The 23055-nt window shown below is 30.7% G+C and overlaps 1 protein-coding gene across 1 annotated transcript; it reads left to right on the top strand.

Annotated features, from left to right (window-relative positions):
• Nucleotides 1–1657: 1657 nt before the first annotated feature.
• On the top strand, nucleotides 1658–16956 carry RpS13 (ribosomal protein S13). Its single transcript, XM_016061242.4, has 5 exons — nucleotides 1658–1787; nucleotides 4639–4687; nucleotides 5561–5639; nucleotides 15463–15733; nucleotides 16896–16956. The coding sequence occupies exons 1-5, from the start codon at nucleotides 1765–1767 to the stop codon at nucleotides 16927–16929; spliced, it is 456 nt and encodes a 151-aa protein (XP_015916728.1). The 5' UTR covers nucleotides 1658–1764; the 3' UTR covers nucleotides 16930–16956.
• Nucleotides 16957–23055: the final 6099 nt, after the last annotated feature.

Genomic DNA, 23055 nt, shown 5'->3' with positions numbered 1-23055 from the left:
GTTTTTTTCCTCGTTCAAAAAATATGTGCAATAATAGAAAGGCTCTACATTATAGTCCCATCACAATCAATATATTTAACAATCAATCAATATTATCAAATTTTTAATAATATAATGTTAATATTCAGCAATAAAAAATACGACAGTTTACTTTAGGTGTATAGAAATAGAATTGAACTTAAAAGGGCCCCATCATTTTCAGTAGCTTAGGGCCCCGCCAAGCTTAAATCCGGCCCTGCATGGAAATACAAACATGAAATTCCGTAATAGAGGAGACACTAAACATATTTTCAAGTCTTTTTTTGAATAAATATAATTAAAACGAAATTTAATGCGTACTTCCTGCTTGCCACCAAAATACAAGTCAAGTATCAACAATTAGGTTCAAAATCTATGCCCTACACTATGCTGACCAGCTTCTTTAAGAAATTTTTAATAGAAAGGGGTAGTAAAATTTCTATACGAATATTTGAAAATTAATTGTTTGTTCTTCCTGAATAATTTTTTTAGAGCAAAGAGCCCTCGCAGGGATTCTCTAACAGAAAGATTTTTTAAAAAAAGATAAAAAGGTGAGTTTTCAAATGTTTTTTAGAAGTTTTGCTACCAGTTTTTTTTAGATTTTTGAGGACGCTGGTCAGGGACCGATCAAGACAAATTCAGGCCCAGAGCCCACAAAATTTTAGGGGGCCCCTAACAAAATATTTTGAAGGGAAACTTCTGAAGAGTAGTCCAAACAGTAAAAAGAATCTATTGAACTGCATGATTCACTAGAAACATTCTAAAAAATTTAGAAAGCAGACAATTGAAGATTATTTTTCTAAGATAAAGTTTACGCCTCTAAATATTAAAGCAAAATATAAAACAATAAAACAATGTTGAATGAAAATAAAAAATAGTTTGGGGACCACAAACAATTGGAATCAGTGATTTTTGCTGAAAATCACTGATTAGCTGAATTAATTTTAAGATTGTAGCCTTCCATCTACAGCTTTAGATATTTGTTAAGAATAAGCTTTTAGTTCTTGCTGACACTAATCATTTATAAGGGACATTTCGAATACGCATTCTCGTTGCATTTGCTTAAGCCGTTGGAGTAGAAATTGTACCAATTAAAATTCAGCTGTACTTTCGAATTTGATTAGTGCAATGTTAAGACGCGTTTGGTTTATCACAATATAAAGAAAATTTGAAATAAAAAATGCCTTTTTTGAGATAAACTGTTTCTTTCGGTAATTTTTTTTTAAAAAAAAGTAATATTGTGAACTTTTTACTAATTTTTGAGGTCCCCCAGAAAGTGTGGGTCCTAGGCCCGTGCCAATTGGGTCTAGGCGATAATCAGGCCCTGACACTGGTCATCTTAAGTTAGGAAACTATATGGAACTAAAAATTGCAATAAACATAGTTATTAAAGAAAGCGGCTGGAAATTTGCGAAAATATTTCTGACAATTAAATACGAAAATTGTTATGGAAGAGTGAAAAATCGTAGTTACAACTGAGAAGAGGAGGGTTAAAACATGAAACCGAGCTTCTCCCTAGATGGCGCATTTGAAAAGAGATGACAAGTTCAAACTTCACTTAAGTGCTACTGCCCTGCCTTCAACAGAAGTAAATAAAAGAGATTATTAAGTACTACAACTGCAACTGCATTAAAAAGTTGTAGTCTTATTTCCAGTATCCCGAATTTGGGTTAACGTGTTGTCGTTGTTCGCGTGTAAAAAAAATATTATATATCTTTTCAACTGATTTTGTAAATTTTATTAATCATGGGTCGTATGCATGCACCTGGGTATGTTTGACTATTTGTTAGTTTTGTTGTTTTAATGTTTTTGCTAAATCTATGTTTTCCTAAGTAGGCTTACCGTTTCACATGGTAGTAAATCGATATTCGTATTAATGCTATCAGTTAGTATAATGAATTACTTATGAATGAAAGCTTGAGCTGTTTCTGATCTTATTAAGCTAAGCTATTATTGTCTACCTAGTAGATCCATGTATATTGTTAATATTGAATAGTATATAGTATGAAATATTGTCTTCGTGTAAAATCTTAGATAAACGATGGTATCTATTTGTTATTTTTGAACTGCATCCTAACCCTAATTTTGTTGTTATTCTTGATAATTTATCTAATTTGCTGCTACTCCTGATATGGTTTAATTTCTTTAGCTTATTTAAGAAATGTTAGTATCGTGATATATCGTCAGTTAGATATCAGAAGTCTGTAAATCAAAAATAAAATATAGGAATAGATCTATAAGCACAAGAAGGGATATTTGTGTATCGTCAACTGTCGCGCCAACTACAATCGCCAAATGTTAACCTCATAAGAATGAAGTTGAGAGCAGGTGGCCTGTTGCTTTCTCTACTGAATTGGGGTGATCTTCTCTGTCATGTTATTGGTTCAGTTTAGCACATGAGACTTGTACAAACTCAGAACTTACTTTTTGTTAAACCGTACAGCTGCTTGTAATTAAAGATGATATCGATATTGTGGGAAGAACTGTAGTAGGTACAGTAGAGGCAGTCTGTGCACTTGTGGCAGCAGCAAAAGCTTAGGCTTGTCATTTACTAAAAAAATAAAAATTCATGGCAATAACAATAGGAAATCTGCAACCACCAAAAATCAATGAATATAAGCATTCAAAGCTTGGGGAGATTTTCCGTATTGTGATTTGTGGCAGAATAATCTTTGCAGTTTCTAGGCAGGGGCCCGCAAGAAGCAATAAAGACCAATTCTAAAAGTATTAAGTTGTAGCTGCCCCCGGGCCAACATTTGCAGTTTTTTTTTTTACAAAAATATTTGTAAGTTAAAATCTATTTGGCACCTTGGTGGTTGCAGTTGGTACAACAGATAATGATACAGAAATATCCCCCATAAGTTTAAACAGGTAGTTCAATTTTAATATTTAGGCACGATAGCAAATAATGACATCAAAATTGATATTAAAAGTGGAAAATACATGCCTAATAGATGTTAACATCAGGGGTCTGTCTAGATTTTTCTGAGATGTTTTGTGAAAATTCAGTCATAATTTGTGAAAAATTAAAATTTATTTTTAAAGCTCAACACAAAAACATGGATTTATCGTTTCTTAAAGGATGCAAATATAAAATTTTAAGAAAAAGTATTTTGTGGAACTACCGTTTTTCCTAAAGTTGAATTTGTAAAGGTACCGCTAAACGGTAGTAACAGACCCCTTAACATGGATTGAGAAATGCTGGGCAATTAACGAAGCTGATGAAGAGAAACTGAAGATTTTCAAGAGGAAAATTTTCAGTGCTATAAGAAGAAACAGGCAAAATAGAAAGACCGCAGCATTGTAAAAGTGATCAAAGTAAGGTTGCTAGGACATACAATTCATTATAGCGATGAAAATCCTGTTTTATAAATAACCTTCCAAATGCCTTAGGGAAAAGTAAAAAGGAGATGTAGAACAAGATGGTTGGATAGAGTAATGGTTTAAAGGACTTAAAGAATTGCTATATTGAGAACTATAGCAATGAACAGATCTAGATGGGGGTAAACTGAGTGAGATGGCCTTGGCCGGAAACTGGCTGTAGTGTTTAAGAGGTATCTTCGAATCAGTTTGTCAAAAAAAGAAATAAATGTTCCGTTCATGAAAAGTAAAGTCTTACTAGCCTATATTTAGTTAGATTTATTAGTGAAGCTAACATTATTTTTTTTTTAAGAAAAGGTTGATTTTGATTAATACTCCTCTCACCTCCTTTTACATATACAGTGGAGCATCGATTATACGACGGCGAAGGGACCACCAAAGAACGTCGTATAATCGATATTTACTTCTAAAACTGAAACTAACTCTGTTTTCAGTTAATTTTAATGTTTAACGTGTTGATTTACATAAATTTCTCAATTAGACAAAGCAAAACAAACAAATAACCAAAGAAGAAAAATTGCAGTGAGCAATTTGAATGAATGTTACCTTTAATTATATTTTCTTGCTATTAGTCTCTACAATGCTTTGAATAGCGAGTTGAACTTACTGCTTTCTATGATGCAATTTTAGATTTCTAATCACGGCCAAATCTAATGACTGAAGCGCACTTGTGCAATTTGCAGGAAAATAGAGTGCTTTTACATTTTCCAAAATATTTATTATCGATGGGTGCGCTGGACATTGGTCGATGAATAGCAAAATTTTTCGTTTTTGCCACTTCATAACATTGTCTAGCTTTTTCAGTCATCTAGTAAAAATTATGGTCGTCATCTAAGCCTTCTTGTTGGCACCCTTTTCTGTATCATTCCTGTCGGCAAATTCCGCCCTTTTTTAAAATACGCAAGAAAAATTAAATAAAAGTAAACAAAATCTAAAACCCGACGTATAACCGATTCTGTGCGTCGTATAAACGATATACTTTTACATTCAAATGAATAGGAATGATTTGGGACCACACTAAAACGTCGTATAAGTGATCGTCGTATAAACGATGCTCCACTGTATTTATATCCTTGGTTTTAATATATTTTTTTAAGCCACTCATGTATTTGTGGGTGGATTATAATTTCTTATAAGAAAGGTTAAGAATCTACTGTAAAGAAAAAGTTCTTTATGAGTATATCTATTATGGATACTTTCAAAATTATGCATCATTAATTATGTACAAATTTAATATAGGAAAGGTATCTCCCAGTCATCTTTGCCATACAGACGAAGCGTTCCCACTGTAAGTAATATCTTTTTACTTTTCCATTTTCATGATTCTTACGGATAGTTTTTCTAATAATGTTATTTTGTTGATCTAATATTCTTCTCGGTACAGTCTTTACGCATGGGCGCTCCTGGGCAGTGCCCGAGAACCAGAAACTTAGGGGCCCTTGAGAATCTTGCCTTTTATAAATTGTGTTTAAAAAAAAACTAGGACTAAGCAAAATTAACTCATATATTTTTGAAAATAAATTTATAAATATATCGTTATAAAGTGTGTATTTTGTTTTTCTTTCTACAGAGTATGTTTAGTTTTTCTAGTTCGATTTTAAGCAGCATGACCTGTTATAACGACCCAGAACATTTCTGTGCAACGGGGCCCTGTATGCTATTAAGACGGCCCTGATTCTTCTTTTACAGCTACAAAGTAAAATTCAATATTCATTTGGTATTATGCTCTAGATATTTCAATTTCTGGGAATTATTAGAAGTTTTATAAATCTTAAATCAAAAACTATCTCTTTTGTTTTTTCCTGAAATCCACATTAAGCTGGAAAAAATCTAAAAGAAAATTACTAACAGTGAGCAGTTTAAAAGTTTGTTTTCCTCCCCTTTCTGGATTTTCCGTGTCTCAATACTGTGTTAAAATCTCAGGATTCTGAATACCGTGAATTATGTGTGGTACCAACGGCTGGGAAAATAACTTATGTTTGTGATGAAAAGTGTTGCAATGATTGCAGAAAAGTCTTCAATTTGCAATAAAATCAGCATGGGTGGAGCACATCAATTTGTAATTATTTAAAATTGTTTTTTTCTTCTTGTTTCAATGTTTTAAATGTGCTGTTTTTTTTTCTTTGAACTATTTTAATTATGATTTTATTTGCTTTTATAGTGGTTAAAGTTATCTTCTGATGATGTAACGGAGCAACTTTGCAAACTGGCAAAAAAAGGTCTAACTCCCTCCCAGATTGGTAAGATTTATTTTCTTTTTCAAGTTAAAAAGATGTCCCGCAGATTTTGATTAATCAGTATATTTTCCACATTGAATTTTAAAGAATATTTAAAATTTGATAATATTCCAGGGTTTGGTACAAAGATTAAAGTCCTTAATCCGTTCCGCTTTTACGCGCCGAAAATAAGATTTTATGCATTTTTACCCGACCGCTGGATAACTCGTATTTTAATAATTAAGACGTTGCTGCTTCAAACGAACCTTTTAGGAGTCCCCAGATTTTTATTACTTGTTTTGATTTGATAAGTAAAAGATTTTTTTACTTGTTTTGTAAAACATGAAGCATTTGCAGTAAATTAAACAAAAATAAAAAGAAGATATAGCAAACAAAAGCAATCACTTAAGGATTTTTTTGGAAAAGGAGTTGATAAACTCTGCACCAAAATTTAAAAAATAATGCTGCTGTTATTTATGCTATAAAATGCAAAATTTTTATCAGATGAAAAATAATAGTCATGTTACTGATATATTCGTTGTAAATCATGTAACAGTATTAAAAGAAAGGGAATGTTAGTGTATGTTCTCAGTAGCTTTAATTTGCTAAACTAGGCAGTTTTTTAAGTATTAATTTTCTCCTTTATGTGATCTGAAGAAGAATATAATTTCTAGCTTTATTTTTTCAATTGGTAATTTTACTTTTTACTAAATGTTAAGTATCGATGTAATCATTCATATATTAATAGATTAGTACACAATTTTATGTCATCGCATAGTTATTTATTATCTTAAATTGTCTGGAATTTATTATTAAACGATTGCATGCACGTAATATTTACTCTTGTGGAAATTCAGCTTTTTTGCCTTTTGGCCAATCTCATCCCTGAAAGTTAACAGAATTCAAGAAATTCAGTTCTACTGGTAACACATCTGCTTATAGGAATTAAGAAAAGAAGTATCGGAAATATTTTTTGAACTAGAATCCATAACAAAAATTATTTCCTAAAAGTCTTGAAGAATTAAATTAATTTGTATAATATTTCAATGTGTAATAAGTAATTAAATTTATTGAAAGCGGTAGCATTTAAAATACATGATTGTTCTAAAAATTAAACAGATCTATAATAAACAGGGTTTGAAAAATTCCAGCCCACCTATGTTTTTCATTAAGAAAACCTGGGTTTTTGATGAAAACCTCAAGTTTATTCAAAAATACTTAAATCTTTTTCCTGAGTACTAAATAAGAATGCATGATTTGCTTCTACAAGAAAGTTAAATATTTGGTAACTATTTATAATTTGTTTTATTGCAATGTTGATTTTTTTCATAGTTTTAGATTGTCACTCTATTATTTTTGTTCCTTAATAAGCAGATTGTTACATAAAGTATAAATCGACTCAATTGAAATATCCTTAGATTTTAATAATCTCTTTATTCAGTTAACATTTCCACTTAATATACTGTTTTGTTTTTTTTTTTAATTTTTATTCAATTTTTGGTTGCTTTAAAATTAGGTCATGTTTTTCACCAGATTGTTTAGTAACATCATGCAAAGTTAATTCCTAATAACAGGCTTGACTGGAAATAATTTTATTTAAAGCTCATCATAAAAGTAAATATAGCAAATTTATTGTTTAGTAATAATTTCATAAATGTTAAGTTATTTACCTTTTTCAATATGTTTTTCATAAAATTTTTCAAATTTTTTTTTAATCAAACGTTACTTAGTGAGATGGTATTCCAGGATTATTTTATAATAAAAGAATACCACTTTCAGTTTTCAACTGTTAATTTGCGATCAAAATAAAATATCAAATAATAATAGTAGTGAATATTACGAATGATAGAGGATGATAAAGAAATATTACTAGCAAAAATCTATAAATGGTTAAAATATAATTTATCAGTATTTGTTAATTAAGGAACCTCATCAATTTTCTGGCCATAGGAATGTGTTGATACCTTTGAAAAATAGTTTTAGACCCTTTTGTTTGTATGTGTCACCGAGAACTAATAATAAAAAAACAAATTGGTTTGAAAATTATAAATCTTCTCAAAAGTAATTGTATTTTTATTCTATAAAAGATACTTATAGAATAAAAATAAGATATTAGTAATCGCCTGTTTTTACTCTAAGTAGGACTTAATTTTACATGTACATGGCACAGTTAAGAAAAGTATTCTTATGCATAACTCTGATTCAACTTTTTAGTGTTAATTCTTTTAGTATATGCTCTTATAAATTAAACATTTTATTAATAGAAAAGAAAGAATCTTTATTAACTGAATAATTGGCGAGGTTGGCCCACAAATGAATATGCGTTGCAGGTCTTGTACCGTAATATAAAAACTTGTAATAATTATTTCAATTTATTTCCAAAATTTAAGTCCTTAATTTTTGCTTTGAAAAAGTGGGAACCCTGTATTCATATTGTTTACTTATTCTTTATGTATTGTTCTTTTTTATTTTGAAATTAATTATAATTTTAAAAAAAAATTATGAATTTGTATTATGCATACAGATTGTAAAAAGTAGTGTTAATTCGAATTTAAAACCAAGAGCTTACAGATGTAACCAGATATATTGCGCTAATTTTTAAATGTTTTTAGAAAGTAAACTAAATTGGGTGGGATCTCGGTTCTACTGTTTAGTTAAACCTCAATAAAGAATTATGCTTCATACACAGAATTTCTTTTACCAAGGTTAAACAAAACTAGAGCTAAGGCAACTTGGTTGGGCAGATCTGTATAGTAAACACATGAACAGTGTTCATGGAAATGTTATTGGCACTTCAGACATCCCCCCCCCACACACACACATGGGCAATATTTCTCAATGACTTGAAAAAGATTTTTATATTTCTCATGCATATGAGATACCTCTTTTATATGATAGATTTATGTTGTCGTCTTTGTCCTTTTTTCTCTTTATTGTGGTGTTATACTATGAAACTTACAATATAATGTATAAATTATAAGTATTAATATTTTGTGGTTCATTGTATATTTTGACCACATTGTCAATACATACTGCAATATTAGACTGGAATTTTTGGGGGGGAAATCAAGGAATTCTATTCTATTCATGGGTGCAAGTCTTCCGTCTTTCGAAAATGTCCGCGAACGGAAATTGGGGAAAAAATTTCTGTCTACGTTTTTCTATATTTTTTAGGTCTACGTTATTGGTCTACTTTCTTATGTCCAGTTGTTATTTTATCAAAAGACAGGTGAATAAATATTTTTTGTACGGTTTTTAAACTTGATGTATTATGGTAAAGCTTTCTTAGATAGTTTGCATATATCGAGGGGGTATTGTGTATGTTAGGTTTTTCAGTCTTAGCCTTTTTTCCAACTTGCACCCATGATTCTATTTGATTAGCAACTCTCTCCTTCAATTTTTGTTTTATCTAGTCTAGTATAAGGGTTCATTCTAGGCAAGGTCGTCCCATTTGCCCTATTTCAATAAAAAAAATTCTTGCGTGCCATTTGATTAAAGGTTGGCCTCACCGTGCCATAGATGCAAGTCTTTCAAATATTTCTGTGCAGGTCGTTATTGATTATCCTTTATGGCAAAAATTATTGTTTTATAATTTTAGATCAAGCATTAATTGTTAAAAAATGTTTTTTTTATTAATCTGCTATGTTTATTTGATATTTATTAAGGAAACAATGTTTATTAATTGAATGAATTCTGGCTTCCCTGAGGTGTGGCTTTTGCTAGTTTTGCCTGACGTGCAATCACATCTGCTTTTGTTAAAGATCCTCAGCTTTTTTAAATAAAGGCAGAACATAGTTTATACTTTTGACACACAACTATTTAATATTAAAAAAAGGCCATTTTTTTATGAAGCAAATTGCAGCTTTCTCTTTCTACAAGTGGTTCATACGATTCCTCTACCTTTGTAGTTTTTTCTTTCTTTTTTTTCTGTAATTTGTTTTGTACTCTATAAATTAATTTGAATTAGATATGGATTGTCTATGTATGTTTTGTTCTGATTATTTTCCAATTGATATAGTTCAATTAAGTTTTACAACCTTAGTGATGCTACTATATTGGGTTTTATAATTTTAATTTGGTATAGACTTTTTTAAAAAAAAAAATTTTGGGGGTGTGAACCCTGTGTGTTATCACCGTATAAATCATTCGATTTATGACGATTCCATCTTAATTATCATAATTTCTCTTCTATAAATGTTTCGTCTTTCTTCATGGTTTTTAAAATTTCTATATTTTTATTCGGGCATTCAAATTGTGACGATTGTAATTTCTGGTCGTCAGATAGTATTGGGTAATTAGGAAAATTCATGCTGTTTCTATAATATTATGTAATACATGTGTCAGCACAAACTTTCCCGGCAACCTAATGAAGGTTTCGAAACTCTTAATTTGAATTATCACTTGGTCACAATTTCGATCTGTGGCGAATTCCTCTTCAATCCTTGTTTACGACCATTTCCACTTGTTTTTTCTTATTCCGGTATATATTTTTTTTATGTGATGTTGCTATGGAAAACGAATTTGTCAATTAAATGTCACTTTTTTACGTGCTCGATTTTTAATTTATTTATTTGGACGCAGTTTTAAAAATCCTGATATTTTTAATAAGCTGCTTTGATGACACACAACATTTTCAAAATTCGAGAATTACTCTCATTTTAAAACAGATTTATAGACTGTGCAAATTTAACCGGGTAATTATTTTTTATTTAAACTAATAATCTTTTTTTTAAAAAAAGACTTTTTTATTGATAAAATTAAATCATCGTATATTTTGGATACAGTGCCCGCCGCTAATAAAATCACCGGATAATAAAATCAGCCGCTTTATAAAATCAAATCGGCAAGAACCGAATCGTTACAATATTAATACATGTTAAAAACATCCTTTAATAAAATCAATGCCGCCGCTTTTTAAAATCAAAATTTTGACTACAAAATAAATCAAAGGTGCACTATTTCAGCTTTTTTTGTTCTTATTTATAAAATTTTATTTTTTCGAAGTTTAAAGATTTTTTTTAGAAGAAGCAACAGTTACTCACAAACCTGTGAAACAGGTGTGGTTAGCACTTTCCTGCTATATACATAGTGTAAAAGTTAAGGAAAAATGCGGGTGGTAAGCGGCGAGTTCATAGAAATCAATTTATCAATGTTAATTTCTTGACTTGAATGAAGTTTGGAGAAACCTATCTCACTCAACAGGGGGTCGAATTCTTATCTTACTTTTTATTGAATGAGCCATAGAAGGGAGAGAAGTTTCTTTTGTTATCTATTTTAACAGAGAACATCAATAGATTTCCAAAAACTGTCTGTGCACATGTTCCCTATTATTTAAGCCGTTTGAGTAAATTATAGTTAGAGCACATATCATTTTTAAGTTCGTTTGGTGTTAAATTTTCTCAGCATGCCAAAAAGGAAGGTTTTGAGTTTTAAAGATAAATTCGAAGCATCGCAAAACTATGATAAGCTTCCTAAATGTAGTCAACGTGAAGCTACAAGATGGAGATGGGGCTCATAACTGTTTCGAAGAAATGATCAGCAATGAAGAAAATGAAATGGACGAGAATTTTTCATGTTACGTAGCTATTGACGATAACCTGCAAACATCAGGAGAAAAATCTGATTCTAAAATTGTTACAGACATCAAAAATTGCAAAGTTATTTCCCATCAAGAAATAGAGGAATCAGACTCAGAAGATGAAATAAACTCACCAGTGCCATCTTCAATGGAAGTCAGAAAAGCACTTAATGTATTGCGGCAAGCTGTAGAACAAAGAGGAGGAATATCGAAAACTATAAAAACTTCTATAAACTCTCAAATGATGTTGAAAAGTTAATTTTAAATACTGCAACTCAAGCAACCATTGATCGGTTTTTTGCAAAACTTTTGTAAATTTAATCTTATGTAGGGTTTTACTTTATTAAAATAATTAAATTAGTTAAAATAAAGCATTAATGCGGCCATTATTTCAGCTTTTAAAGCGTGTGCATTTAGAATATATCATAAATTATTATTTTTTTCTTCAAATGTTGAATCGCCTCTTAATAAAATCAAAAGAGCATAAAACGAAAGTGATTTTAATAAACGGCGGGCACTGTATCAGTAAATAATAAAAAGTTATGCAAATAATTGAACTATGCCCTTTTTTAGGGGGAAATTGTGCCCTTTTCAGTTTCTAGCACCTTGCCCTTATTTAGGTCTAAAATGAAAACTGGTACACAAAACCTCAGTGTAGAAAAGTATTTTTAGTGTTTCGCCTGCATTGCCTTTCAGCTCATCAAGTTTATTTCTGTTTTCTAGCTTAAAAAGAAATGATCTTTTTCGAGATCTTTTTAGAATGGCAGCTTCCATATTTATAATTACCGCGAGACTACACGATATAAGAAAGCATCTAAAACAGGAAATAAAAATTGTACCCTTTTCATGAAATAAGGAAGGGGAAATGGTTTGTTCGGCCAAGAGTATGCAACTTTTCAATACTGATTCTTTCTATTGAACGCAATGTCACCACAAAATTAATTGCTACAAATCTATTGTTTTGTCCCACTTTTACCTGCTGGTTACTACAAGATGAGGTCTGGGAGGAGAATGAGATAAGAATTGACAGATTTATGAGAAAAGCCTTATCTTTCAATCAATTTATTTTGTGATCTTACTAAATTTCCTTACAAGAATGAGGAAGACTAAAAACAGGGCTTCCACTCCACAGGCAATTTAAAAATCATGTTAAATAACGGGAAAAGCATGGAATTTTGAATTCTTTTTCTTTACCAACTGGGAACATACATAGACATAGCTGCCAACTCTTCGGGTTTACCCGAGAGATTTCCGGTTTTTTAAAAATTCTTCTGTCTTCCGTTTTTTCCACTTTCTTTGCTTTATTGCGGAAATCTGGTACAGCAGCGCTAAGATTTCAAAATATATCATAACTTAGCGCGCTTGAGGAAACAATCCAATTCTCCTGGATCACGTGGCCAACTCGTAAGCTGGAACGTAGCCTCAGTGAAATGGTAGATAGAAAACTAATTACTCGCAACCGCGAAATATTTTGGTAAACATTCTAATCTAATGGCATTCGAGTGGATTGTTATGTTCTCATTTGAAGCTGTTTTCTAGGTCATTCGTACTCTTAACAATGTCGAAAAGAGCTTATTACTATCAAAATTTTAAAGACAGTTATTCAAAAGAGTTTGATTTTATTCAAAAGTCTGTAAAAGGCAATGATTTTGCTTTTTGTGTTCCATGTCGAACTGATTTCCGCATTGCGCGCGGTTGACGTAGCGATATTGTTGTCCGTGTGGGCACATCAAAACATGTGAGAAATTTTTCAGCCATTGAAAATAACAAAAAGCTTGATCTTTCTGTGACGAGTGATAACGTTAAAGCAGTGATTAGGGCTGAATGTTTGTTTACGTGCCGATCATGCTGGACAGTTGTTCAGAAAAAAGTTTCCAGGCTCAAAAATTATGGATGCGGAAGGACAAAAACATTGGCAATTGTGCATCAAATCGCTTCAAAAGAAAGAAAACGTAATAGAAGCACTTAAAATTAGCCCTTTTACAATTTCTGTAGATGGTAGCAATGATAGTGATTCGAAATTATATCCAATTGTTAATTTTTATAACAAGTTAATTCTTCTGAGGCTAAAGTTAAGTGCATTTTATCGTCTCTACCAGTCTTAATAGGAGACTCTACTGGTGTAAATATTGGGAATTTATTTTTAAGCAATTTAAAATCACTTCAAATACTTATTGAAAATTGCATCGCCTTAAGTTGTGACAATGCACCTGTGATGGTAGGGCAAAGGGCAGGTGTAATATCAGTATTGCAAAAAGCAAATGGTTGTTGTTGCCATTTGGTGAACTTAACAGCAGGGAAAGGCTCTATTCCCAAAAAATGTCAGACTGATTGTGCCATACACTTAATACCTTTCTGCAGTCCAACTCCCCTCAAATTCATGTCCTTAGGTCAGTCCTCTTGAGTTTTCTGAAAGATATTCTTGTAAGATTTGTCAAACCTGCTGTTATGCAGGATTGCCAATCTTATTTGGATATCAATTACAATATGCCCTCAAATCAAAAAAAAAAAAATGATCCTGACTTGATTGTAGGGAATTCAGCTTCTGAAATAGTGGGAACACAAAAGAATTTTTTTAAAATTGTCAGAAGATGTTTCTGTACAATATGACTACATGTGTCTAAAATTTCCCTTTCAAAGTGAAATTTTGTTTCGTGCAGCCATAGCTGATCTTAGAAACATTCAATATGCTTCATTCACTAGCATAAAATTTTTCATAGAAAGATATCCTATTATGTTACAAGTAGCTGATGGGGGAAAACATTTGATAATTGACAAACTGCAGCAGGAGTTTTGTGAACTTTAAATTGAAAAATCAGTTGAGGAGGAGAAAATGGATAAGTACTGGGCAAGAATAGGAGAAATAAAAAGTGCAACTGGTCAACAAAAATATAAAACACTATCCAAATTCATGTTGTCTGTGCTATCTCTCATTCATTCAAACGCTGAATGTGAACGTGTTTTCAGCCATGTGAAGAAGACCAAAACTCAATTTAGGTCATCACTTAGTGATGATATGCTTGAAAAAATTATTCAAGCAGATTATTTTTGTGTAAAGATCAAAAATGTTATGAAATTTCATTTGATGACCAATTTTTAAAAAAGGTAAAAGCCTGCACTTATGAATCTTAGAAAAAATAATTATATTACAGTGGAGCATCGTTTTTACGACGCCGAGGGGACCACCGAAAAATGTTGTATAATCGATTTTTACTTCTAGGGCTGAAACTAGCTCTGTTTTCGGTTAATTTTAATGTTTAATGTGTTGATTTGCATGAATTTCTAAATTAGACAAAACAAACGAATAACCAAAGAAGAGAAATTGCAGTGAGCAATTTGAATGTATGTTACCTTTAATTATATTTTCTTGCTATTAGTCTCTACAATGCTTTGAATAGCGAGTTGAACTTACTGCTTTCTATGATGCAATTTTAGATTTCTAATCATGGTCAAATCTAATGTCTGAAGCGCACTTGTGCAATTTGCAGGGGAAAAGAGGGCTTTTATCAGAGGGCTTCTTTTATAGTATCGATGGGTGCGCGGACATTGGTCGATGAATAGCAAAATTTTTCGTTTTTGCCTCTTCATAACATTCTTGTTGGCACCCTTTTCTGTATAATTCATGTTGGCAAATTCCGCCCTTTTTTAAAATACACAAGAAAAAAATAATAAATTAAATAAACGTGAACAAAATCTAAAAACCGACGTATAACCGATTCTGTGCGTCATATAAACGATATATTTTTACATTAAAATGAATAGGACTGATTTGGGACCTAAACGATGCTCCACTGTATGTGAAAATAATTTCTGTCTATTTTTTGCTTATCTGGAATTCGATCTATCTCTTATTATAAGTTTTTTTATTTCATTGATTGTAATTTACTTCAAATATTATTAAATGTTTGTTTAGTTGTTTAAAATTTATTTACCCAGATTTGAGTGGCAACCCTGAAACTTAGCCTGAAAAAGAATACGTTTGGAATGCCTAAAATTTTGTGCTATCTGAAGTTTGTGTTTAATATATAAACATGTGATATATATGTGTTTCATATATTTTCAAGGAAATCTATTTTTTTTTTTTTTTTTTTTCCTATCTGTGTTAGATTTGATAGGCTTTATAAGGATCACTTTTCTTTATGTTAACTAATGCTTATTTTTTGTTGCAAAATTAGCCCCTGATTATCTGACATATTGATGAATCTCGCTTATCTCCAGCATGCAGATTTATCCAAGGTTATCCGACTGATTGAATCTTTAACCTTTTAGGTGTTATCTTAAGAGATTCCCATGGAGTAGCACAAGTGAGGTGGGTCACAGGTAATAAGATTCTAAGAATTCTGAAAGCAAAAGGATTTGCTCCTGATCTTCCAGAAGATCTTTATCACTTGATCAAAAAGGCTGTTGCGGTGAGGAAACACTTGGAAAGGAACAGGAAAGACAAGGACTCTAAATTCCGTCTCATTCTCATTGAAAGTAGGATCCACAGGCTGGCAAGGTACTTCAAATCAAAAAGGGTTCTCCCACCCAACTGGAAATAGTAAGTTTCCTCTTGTCCTCCTTCCCTCATTTTTGAAAGACTCGGTTTCCATTATTTGGGAATAACTCTCCAAGCAATGATTTTAATTTCACTATTTTGAGGCTTTGTATTGAATTGCATTGCAATGTTGAAATACATATGTATTGTGTTGCAATGTTCCAGCTGCTTTAAGATTTAACTATATGGTTTTAGTCATTCTTAAAAAGGACTTCAGGCTTTTATAGTTGCTTCGTTAAATATTTTTTTTAGTGTGAAGATATTTGAATATTAGGTGTTGTAACATTTCTTTCTTTCTTAATACAAAACTTTCCTTTTTTTTAATTGGAAATTTTTTTCCGATAACAGCCTTAAATGACAAAAAGAGAGCTTGAAAGTTCTTGAAACCTTTAACTGGTTTTTCCAAAAACGTGCTAATATCAGTAGTTTAAGATCAATATTATAACTATTCAGTTTATTTTACAGGTGATAAAAGTGATTGTCAATAAGTGTGTTATTATAAATTTTTATTCCCCCCCCCTCAATATTTGTTGACACTAGTATATGAATAATGTGCAAAAAATTTTTTTAAACGCTTTGAATAACTTCTGATCTAATGATCCTATTTGTACATATGACTCCATTTTATTGGTTCAAAGGATCACGGATATGCAAGAATAAAATAATGTGATTATAAAATTAGCAGTTGGGGAGACCATATTTCCCAGATTGTTATATAATTCTTAAAAACTGTAAATTCTTTTTTTTAAAAAGAGGTAAATTCTTGTGTGGAATAATTTTTTCTTTGTAGTTTATAATTCAGTGAAATTTAAACTTTGAGAAACCTGCTTTTTCTTAAATAAAGAGTTAAGTTTTCTTGTAATGAAGCTGCTAATTTTTCCAGTAGATAATTTGAACCGTAATGTTTGAAAAGCTTTTTACATTGGCACATCAGCAGCTTGAAGAGCTTCCATATTTGCTAGAAATTTTTAGCACACTGCATTAATTTTCATATTATATGCCTAATTGGGTAACTAGTGCAGTGAAATGTATGAAGAATTTTAGAAAGATATAGATATTTTAAAAACTACCAACCAAAAATTTAAATAAAGTGTTTATAATTTTAAAATTAGTTCAAGTTTGTTTTTGAAATTTATTCCATATAATTTATCTCCTTTTTTTTCAGTGAATCTTCAACTGCATCTGCAATGGTTGCCTAAAAACATGAATAAAGATTTGTAACCTAATTTTATCTGATTATTTCTTGTAGTTGCACATTTATGAACATTTAAACAAGATTTCATTTAGCTTAGGTTAGTAAATTATCCAAGTATTAAATTTGAACTTCATCTTAAAAATATTATTAATACATGATTATACATCTTAGGTGATCAGCTTGGTCAACTGGTAGCCTTCAATGGTATCTTTCTTCTTTTTCTGTCCATATGCGACTTTTCTAAACAGAATACATTGTTGTATGCAATATTTAGACAATTATAAATATACCAAATTTACAACTTTACTTTTTATGTGAAAATGATAGATCTTATTTCCATACACAAGTAGCTCAATATAGATTTTTTTTCTTGCATTTACAAGTTGAAAGGAATTTATAAGATTAACAATTACCACTGCAGATTTTCCAGGATAAGCCATTTGCACAACTGCAGCATTAAAATTTCCTAAACTTTACAACTATTTAGAATGAAAATGCTTTACAAAGTTAGATTTTTTTGTTGTTGGTGTAACTGAATATTTAACAAGAGAGGCCCTTAACTGAATGTGATGCCGCCTGTCTAGTAGCAAAATATAAAAACTTTTAATAATTTTTTCATGTTTTTCTCACATTTCTTTCTTTTTTTTTTAAATCTATGAACAGATATAGCAGTACTTAGATTAATAATATTGATTTTCTTTTTTTAGAAAGGTAAATAATTGGCACTGTCACTGGGGATGTATTCAAAGATAAACAACAATCATACTAATTTTTAGGGGCTTTAATTTTTTCAAAAAAAAAAAAAATTCTAATATTTGCTTTGCTAAAAGAGTGGGAACCCTGTAAATACTGGCTATTTTCTTGATTCATTTCAATATACATTAAGTTATCATAAAACATAGGGATCACATAACTATTCCCAATCCATTCATTTCTAAATTTCAAAACTAAATTAGATTTAATTATTATAAATATTAAAAACTAAGGCTACTTTATCAGCCTAAATTTTATTCTGTTAAAAATTTAACAAGGCTGGAAATAATAAATTCTTAGGTGAAATAAAAATAGTTAAGAGAAAATCCAATTTCTTGTTTGGAAGTTTGAGTGTTTGTTAATGATATTAATTAGTACTTTTATGGATTAAATAAAACAAAAGCAATTTCTAACAGGGTATATTTTTTTTTTTGTAAAATGTATCTTACATATATTCAAGTGGAACCAATTATTAAAGAGCTAAAAGTTATAGTTGTCTTTGTGGATTGGAATTATGATTTTCGACAATTATTTTGTTCAGATATCACCCAATTTCTACAAGAATTGTCCTTTTCTGAAATTTTCAGCTTCTTCAATCAATATTTAATTATAAAACCACCTAATCAAATGCATCATGCATGTAAATACAGACATACTTCTATTTAATGAACTTCCATTTTGCAAATTTTTTCGAGGAACCAAGACAATTTTGCAAATTTCTTCGTAAAATATCTAAGTGAATTTTCTATTTAACGAACTTTTCTTTGAGATCCACTTTCCCTATTACCCAAAATATTTTTGAACATTTCAAACTTGTTGACGCATTTTATGAGGGAAATGCCCTTGAATAAATTTTCGCCAATGCTTTCTTTAAAATAGCTTTTAGAGAAAACTGTAAAATCAATTTCCCTTTTTGTTTGCATTTCAAACGAAAAACTCGAACCAAATTAGCGAATTTTATCAGTAGCAGTTAAACATATGACACATGTAGTAATGTATATTTAAAATTCCTTTTACAATAAATGCAGCTATAATTTTATACGTAAATTCAGCTATTTTTTTTTTTTTTTTAGTTGGAAATGTATGTAGCACTGTATGTTTTTGCTTCCCGTGCAGATTTCTTTTATGGTTAGTATTTATAAAATAAATAGTAGATACTAGTTTGGAAGATAAAGATGCATCCATTGCTATTTATGCCGAGTGTTTATGAATTTTAATCCTGTTTTGTCTTGTTTAAGTATTTCAAAAGGTATTTTTCTATTTAACGATTGTCGGGATTTAGGGACTTCGTTAAATAGATGTGTACAAAACTTACCCTAATACTGGTTTATCTGGTGCTCATAAATATTTGCAAAGACAATGATATTGATAAAATGCCGTTAAAGTGGCGATTTTTAAAAAGAGTTTAATCAATAAAATTTTTTTTAGTTATTTGTCCGTTCTAAAGCCCAGATCATTATCTACTGCACGATGGTATTCGGTTTAAAAATAGTTTTGCATCCAATGTAGAGCACTTAAACTATTTTTTTATTTTCTTTGGCATAAGAGCTTCTAAGTATCTTGTTAACTGCTTGCGTTTGTTTCCTCATAAGTAAGATGATCTTTGATGCAAGGGAAGAATTTCAACTGCTCCTGTTTTGCAAACAAACAACAAGCTTTGTTTATTGCAGTTCTGTGCGTCCGCGCAACAAGATAACGTCGCACCCAGAGACACGTCCCTTTGCTATGCATCTCTTTCACTGATGCTTTGGACCAGGACATGTTGAATAGACCTCAAATAAGAGTGGCATACGAATGGCTGGTTCGTAATGCCATATATGCTCAATGGACGTTGATACCAATCTTCCGATGACTGCATTGAGAGAATCTGAACTGACTCAAGAGTTGTTGTTCTATTCCTTCGTGCCCAAAATGATAAATATCTGTCTTTGGCGTTCATAGCATTTGTATGACGAACCTGCGATTATCAATCGTTGCCAAGTCAATGAATCACAGGAGGACTCATATTCAGCCATCTGGCTTTGTCCTGCCTCTTTTCCGATAGTTATTTCATTCATTGCAGTGCCCTAAATAACAACGATTTTATTAAGCAACATATTCAAATTTTATTGAGATGTGCTTATTTTTGGAAGAGTTTGAACAGAATTGTTCTTTTATAATTTTATATATGATATGATTTATAAGAATTCGATCATTTATTTTAAGTGAGATTTTGGTAGATACATGAAGATAGTAAAATATTAAAGGATAAGGAGTCAATTTAAAATCAAATGTTATAAACCATAGATAAAAACATATGGTCAAAATACACTTATGTATTAGTATAAAATAATATTAAGCAAAATTCGTGTAGAATTTTAGGCCAAATAGCAAGTACTACTTTTCTTATACAAATTAACAAGTCAAAAAAATAATTTATTTCGAATGTAAATCACTAAAAACTAATAAGGAATTAATGTGACTAGGTATTCAAGATTTATTATCGCATTGTCTCGGGATGCACTCGTTAATCTCAGTCGCACATTTCATTAATGATATAAAATTAAGTCAATATTAACTAGACATTTTAAAGTAAACATTACCTAAGTTGAAGTCTAATTAGCTGAGGTCTTCTCATCGTTGAAAGAACTAAAAACATGACAGATTTTTCTACATAAATATATAAAACTAACAATATAATTATTAAAGAAAATCCTTAACTTTACTCTTAATAATGTAGGTTTGTGGAAAGAAGTATTCCACTCATTACAATAATAAAATAAACTTATTGCCTAAATATTAACATTTAGATCGTTCATAGCAAAACAATTATGTTCTACTTAAATTGTCAATAAACTATTTGCGGGGTAAGAAAAATAATATATAGCATTTCTTTCTAACCGAATATCTGTAAAAAAAAATCACTCATATTTCGTGCTTCAGCCGAAATTGCATTCTGCATGTTGAACAAACTTCAACTGAGGTGTCCACATTAAAATGTAAAGAACATCCCATTTGGAGAAGTCGTTGATCTTTTTATCAGATCCTACAATCACGGCTGATTAGATTATTCTTTAGAAATGCATGCATAACGAGAGAAAAAAAAGAGGGAAGCGTTGTACCTTGGGACAGTTGGAAAGCAATTTTTTTTTTTTTAATTTTTACTTGGGTAAAGATATCTTGCATACCATTTAAAGAATTTGTAAAACTCCAAAATATGTTTTTTCTATAAGGGAGTAATTAATTACTTTCTATACTCTTACAAAGTACACCATGTTGTACCTTGGTGCTAAATGAAAAATAAACAAAATACAGCGAAGGAAAAAAAAACTTGGTTAATGAATACAAAATATAGAAAAATGAAAAAAAAGGCTTCTTTATGAACTAGATTAGTCCATAGGCATGTCGTATGCACTAAAATTCACAAAGAACTTGAGTGATTGCTTCTGACGCACTGAAGACCCTGTTGCTGAGGGTGAAGGCAATAGTCATTTAGTTTATCTTTTGCTCTACTGTTGGGTATATAGTTTCGCTTTTTAAAAGGAAAGAGTTTTTTCCTGTTTTAACATGCACGAGATTCCGCTCATTCCTGTTTTAACAATTTAGTCCACAATACAAACACATTGGGGAAAATAATTTTAGAAAACGAACAAAGACATGGTCTGTAAAAGTGTTTGCGATTAGTTGTCCAGATTTACTAACCATGCCATTTAGTAGAACCCAAAAGCGTAAAGCACTATCTTAATTTTTAACCCTTATTAATTAGGAAAATATGAAATAATTGTATACTTTCCGACGAATTTCATTTTCTAGCTTCCACAAATCGGACTTCAGTTGTTAGCTACTCTACCCTAAGTCTTATTGGCTAAGGGAACAACTATGTCAGGTTAGTTTTGTTAATCGCCAATTGATGGCAGAGATATTGACGATCGCAACACTCGAATATGCCATCTGGGGAGAGGCCGGTTTCATAGCTTAAGCCCTTCCCACTCCTCCTCTTTTCAGTTGCATAGGAATGTACTACGATATTTTCTTAATATTTTTCCTTTTTATTTAATAAAAATATTTTTTAAAATTTCCGTGATACTTTTCTTCAGAGCTATGTTTAATGTAGTTTTCAGTTCCATATAGTTTTCCAACTTAAAAGATTTTAATCTATATGAAAATCAAGAGAGAAGCTAACGTACTTCCTTCCTCTATGACTTTTTACACGCTAATGGGGAAAGCATGTGAAGTGTTGCCATAGGTAGAGAGTTTCGATCGCCAATGCTGTTCGTCCCAAGAAGGTACAACTCTCTCTCCTGCATATTGGAGCAATATGATTAATAAAAAATCCCTCCTAAGCATAAGAAACATTCCAATGAACATAATATTGAAACAAATAAAAAACCTAACCATCAAATATTAAAGTTTACATATTTTTAAATCAAACAGAGGATTATGATCAACATTCATTCTCAAAAAAAAAAAAAAAAAAACTTACTGCTCAAAAAAGAGAAAAAACAAAACATATAGCAATTCTTTCTTTCCACAGATATACATGAAAAAGCAATTACTGCTTCAGCCTAATTGTACTCTGCTTGTTGAGCTAACTTCAACTGAAAAGGGATCCACATCGATATGTTGATTCAAATATTTCAAACACCCAGTTGGAGCCATGCTAAGTCAGTGATCTTTTCCTTATGGCAGATCCTACAATCACAATGGACAATTACAGTCAAATTTTTTTATAATTTTAATGTATTCAGAATCCCTCAAAACTCCCAGAAAACATTTTATTAATTTTCTAAGAAGGCTATTTATTTAGTTATTTTCAATCAAAAAACGCTTACTTTCGTTTTCGCCTGAAACGGGGAGTCACGTGATTATTCACGAACTGACGTCACACGTGTCCATCAGCCGTTCACTTACAATAGCTGTGCTGTGAAAACCAATACGTTCTTGCTTTCGTTTAAATTTTCTAATTAAATCCAACCATTTTAGATGGTCTAAAGCTATCTGTATAAAAAATTGCGCCTTAATATCGCTTAATAAAAATTTGGATTTGATATAACGTATTTTTATAATGTTAAATTTCAGTGGTACCCACTGAAACATTGTTAATACTTGACGAAATTTTCTAGCTCGGAATATTTAAGATTTTTTAGTTCAATAAAAAAAGTGCATGGTATTGCTTATAAATTACGCGTTATAAATACAAAATAACTTCGTTTTTTCATTTTTTAACTATAATCTTAATTTTAATGTATACTTCAAGTTCATTTGGAAGATTTATTTTCATCTTAAGTGAAAGAAATGTTGGATCAATTTCTTATGTAGAATAAATAGTTTCAGATTTTAAAATGTAGGACAGCGTAAGTTACTGATAATTTTTATCTATTTATTCTAGCGTGAATTC

The sequence above is a fragment of the Parasteatoda tepidariorum genome, chromosome 10 (genome assembly GCF_982258835.1).
Source record: "Parasteatoda tepidariorum strain Cologne lab strain chromosome 10, Ptep-v5.0, whole genome shotgun sequence".
Taxonomy (NCBI): Eukaryota; Metazoa; Arthropoda; class Arachnida; order Araneae; family Theridiidae; genus Parasteatoda; species Parasteatoda tepidariorum.
The sequence above is the reverse complement of the archived record's forward strand: the minus strand, read 5'-3'. Positions and strand labels throughout refer to the sequence as shown.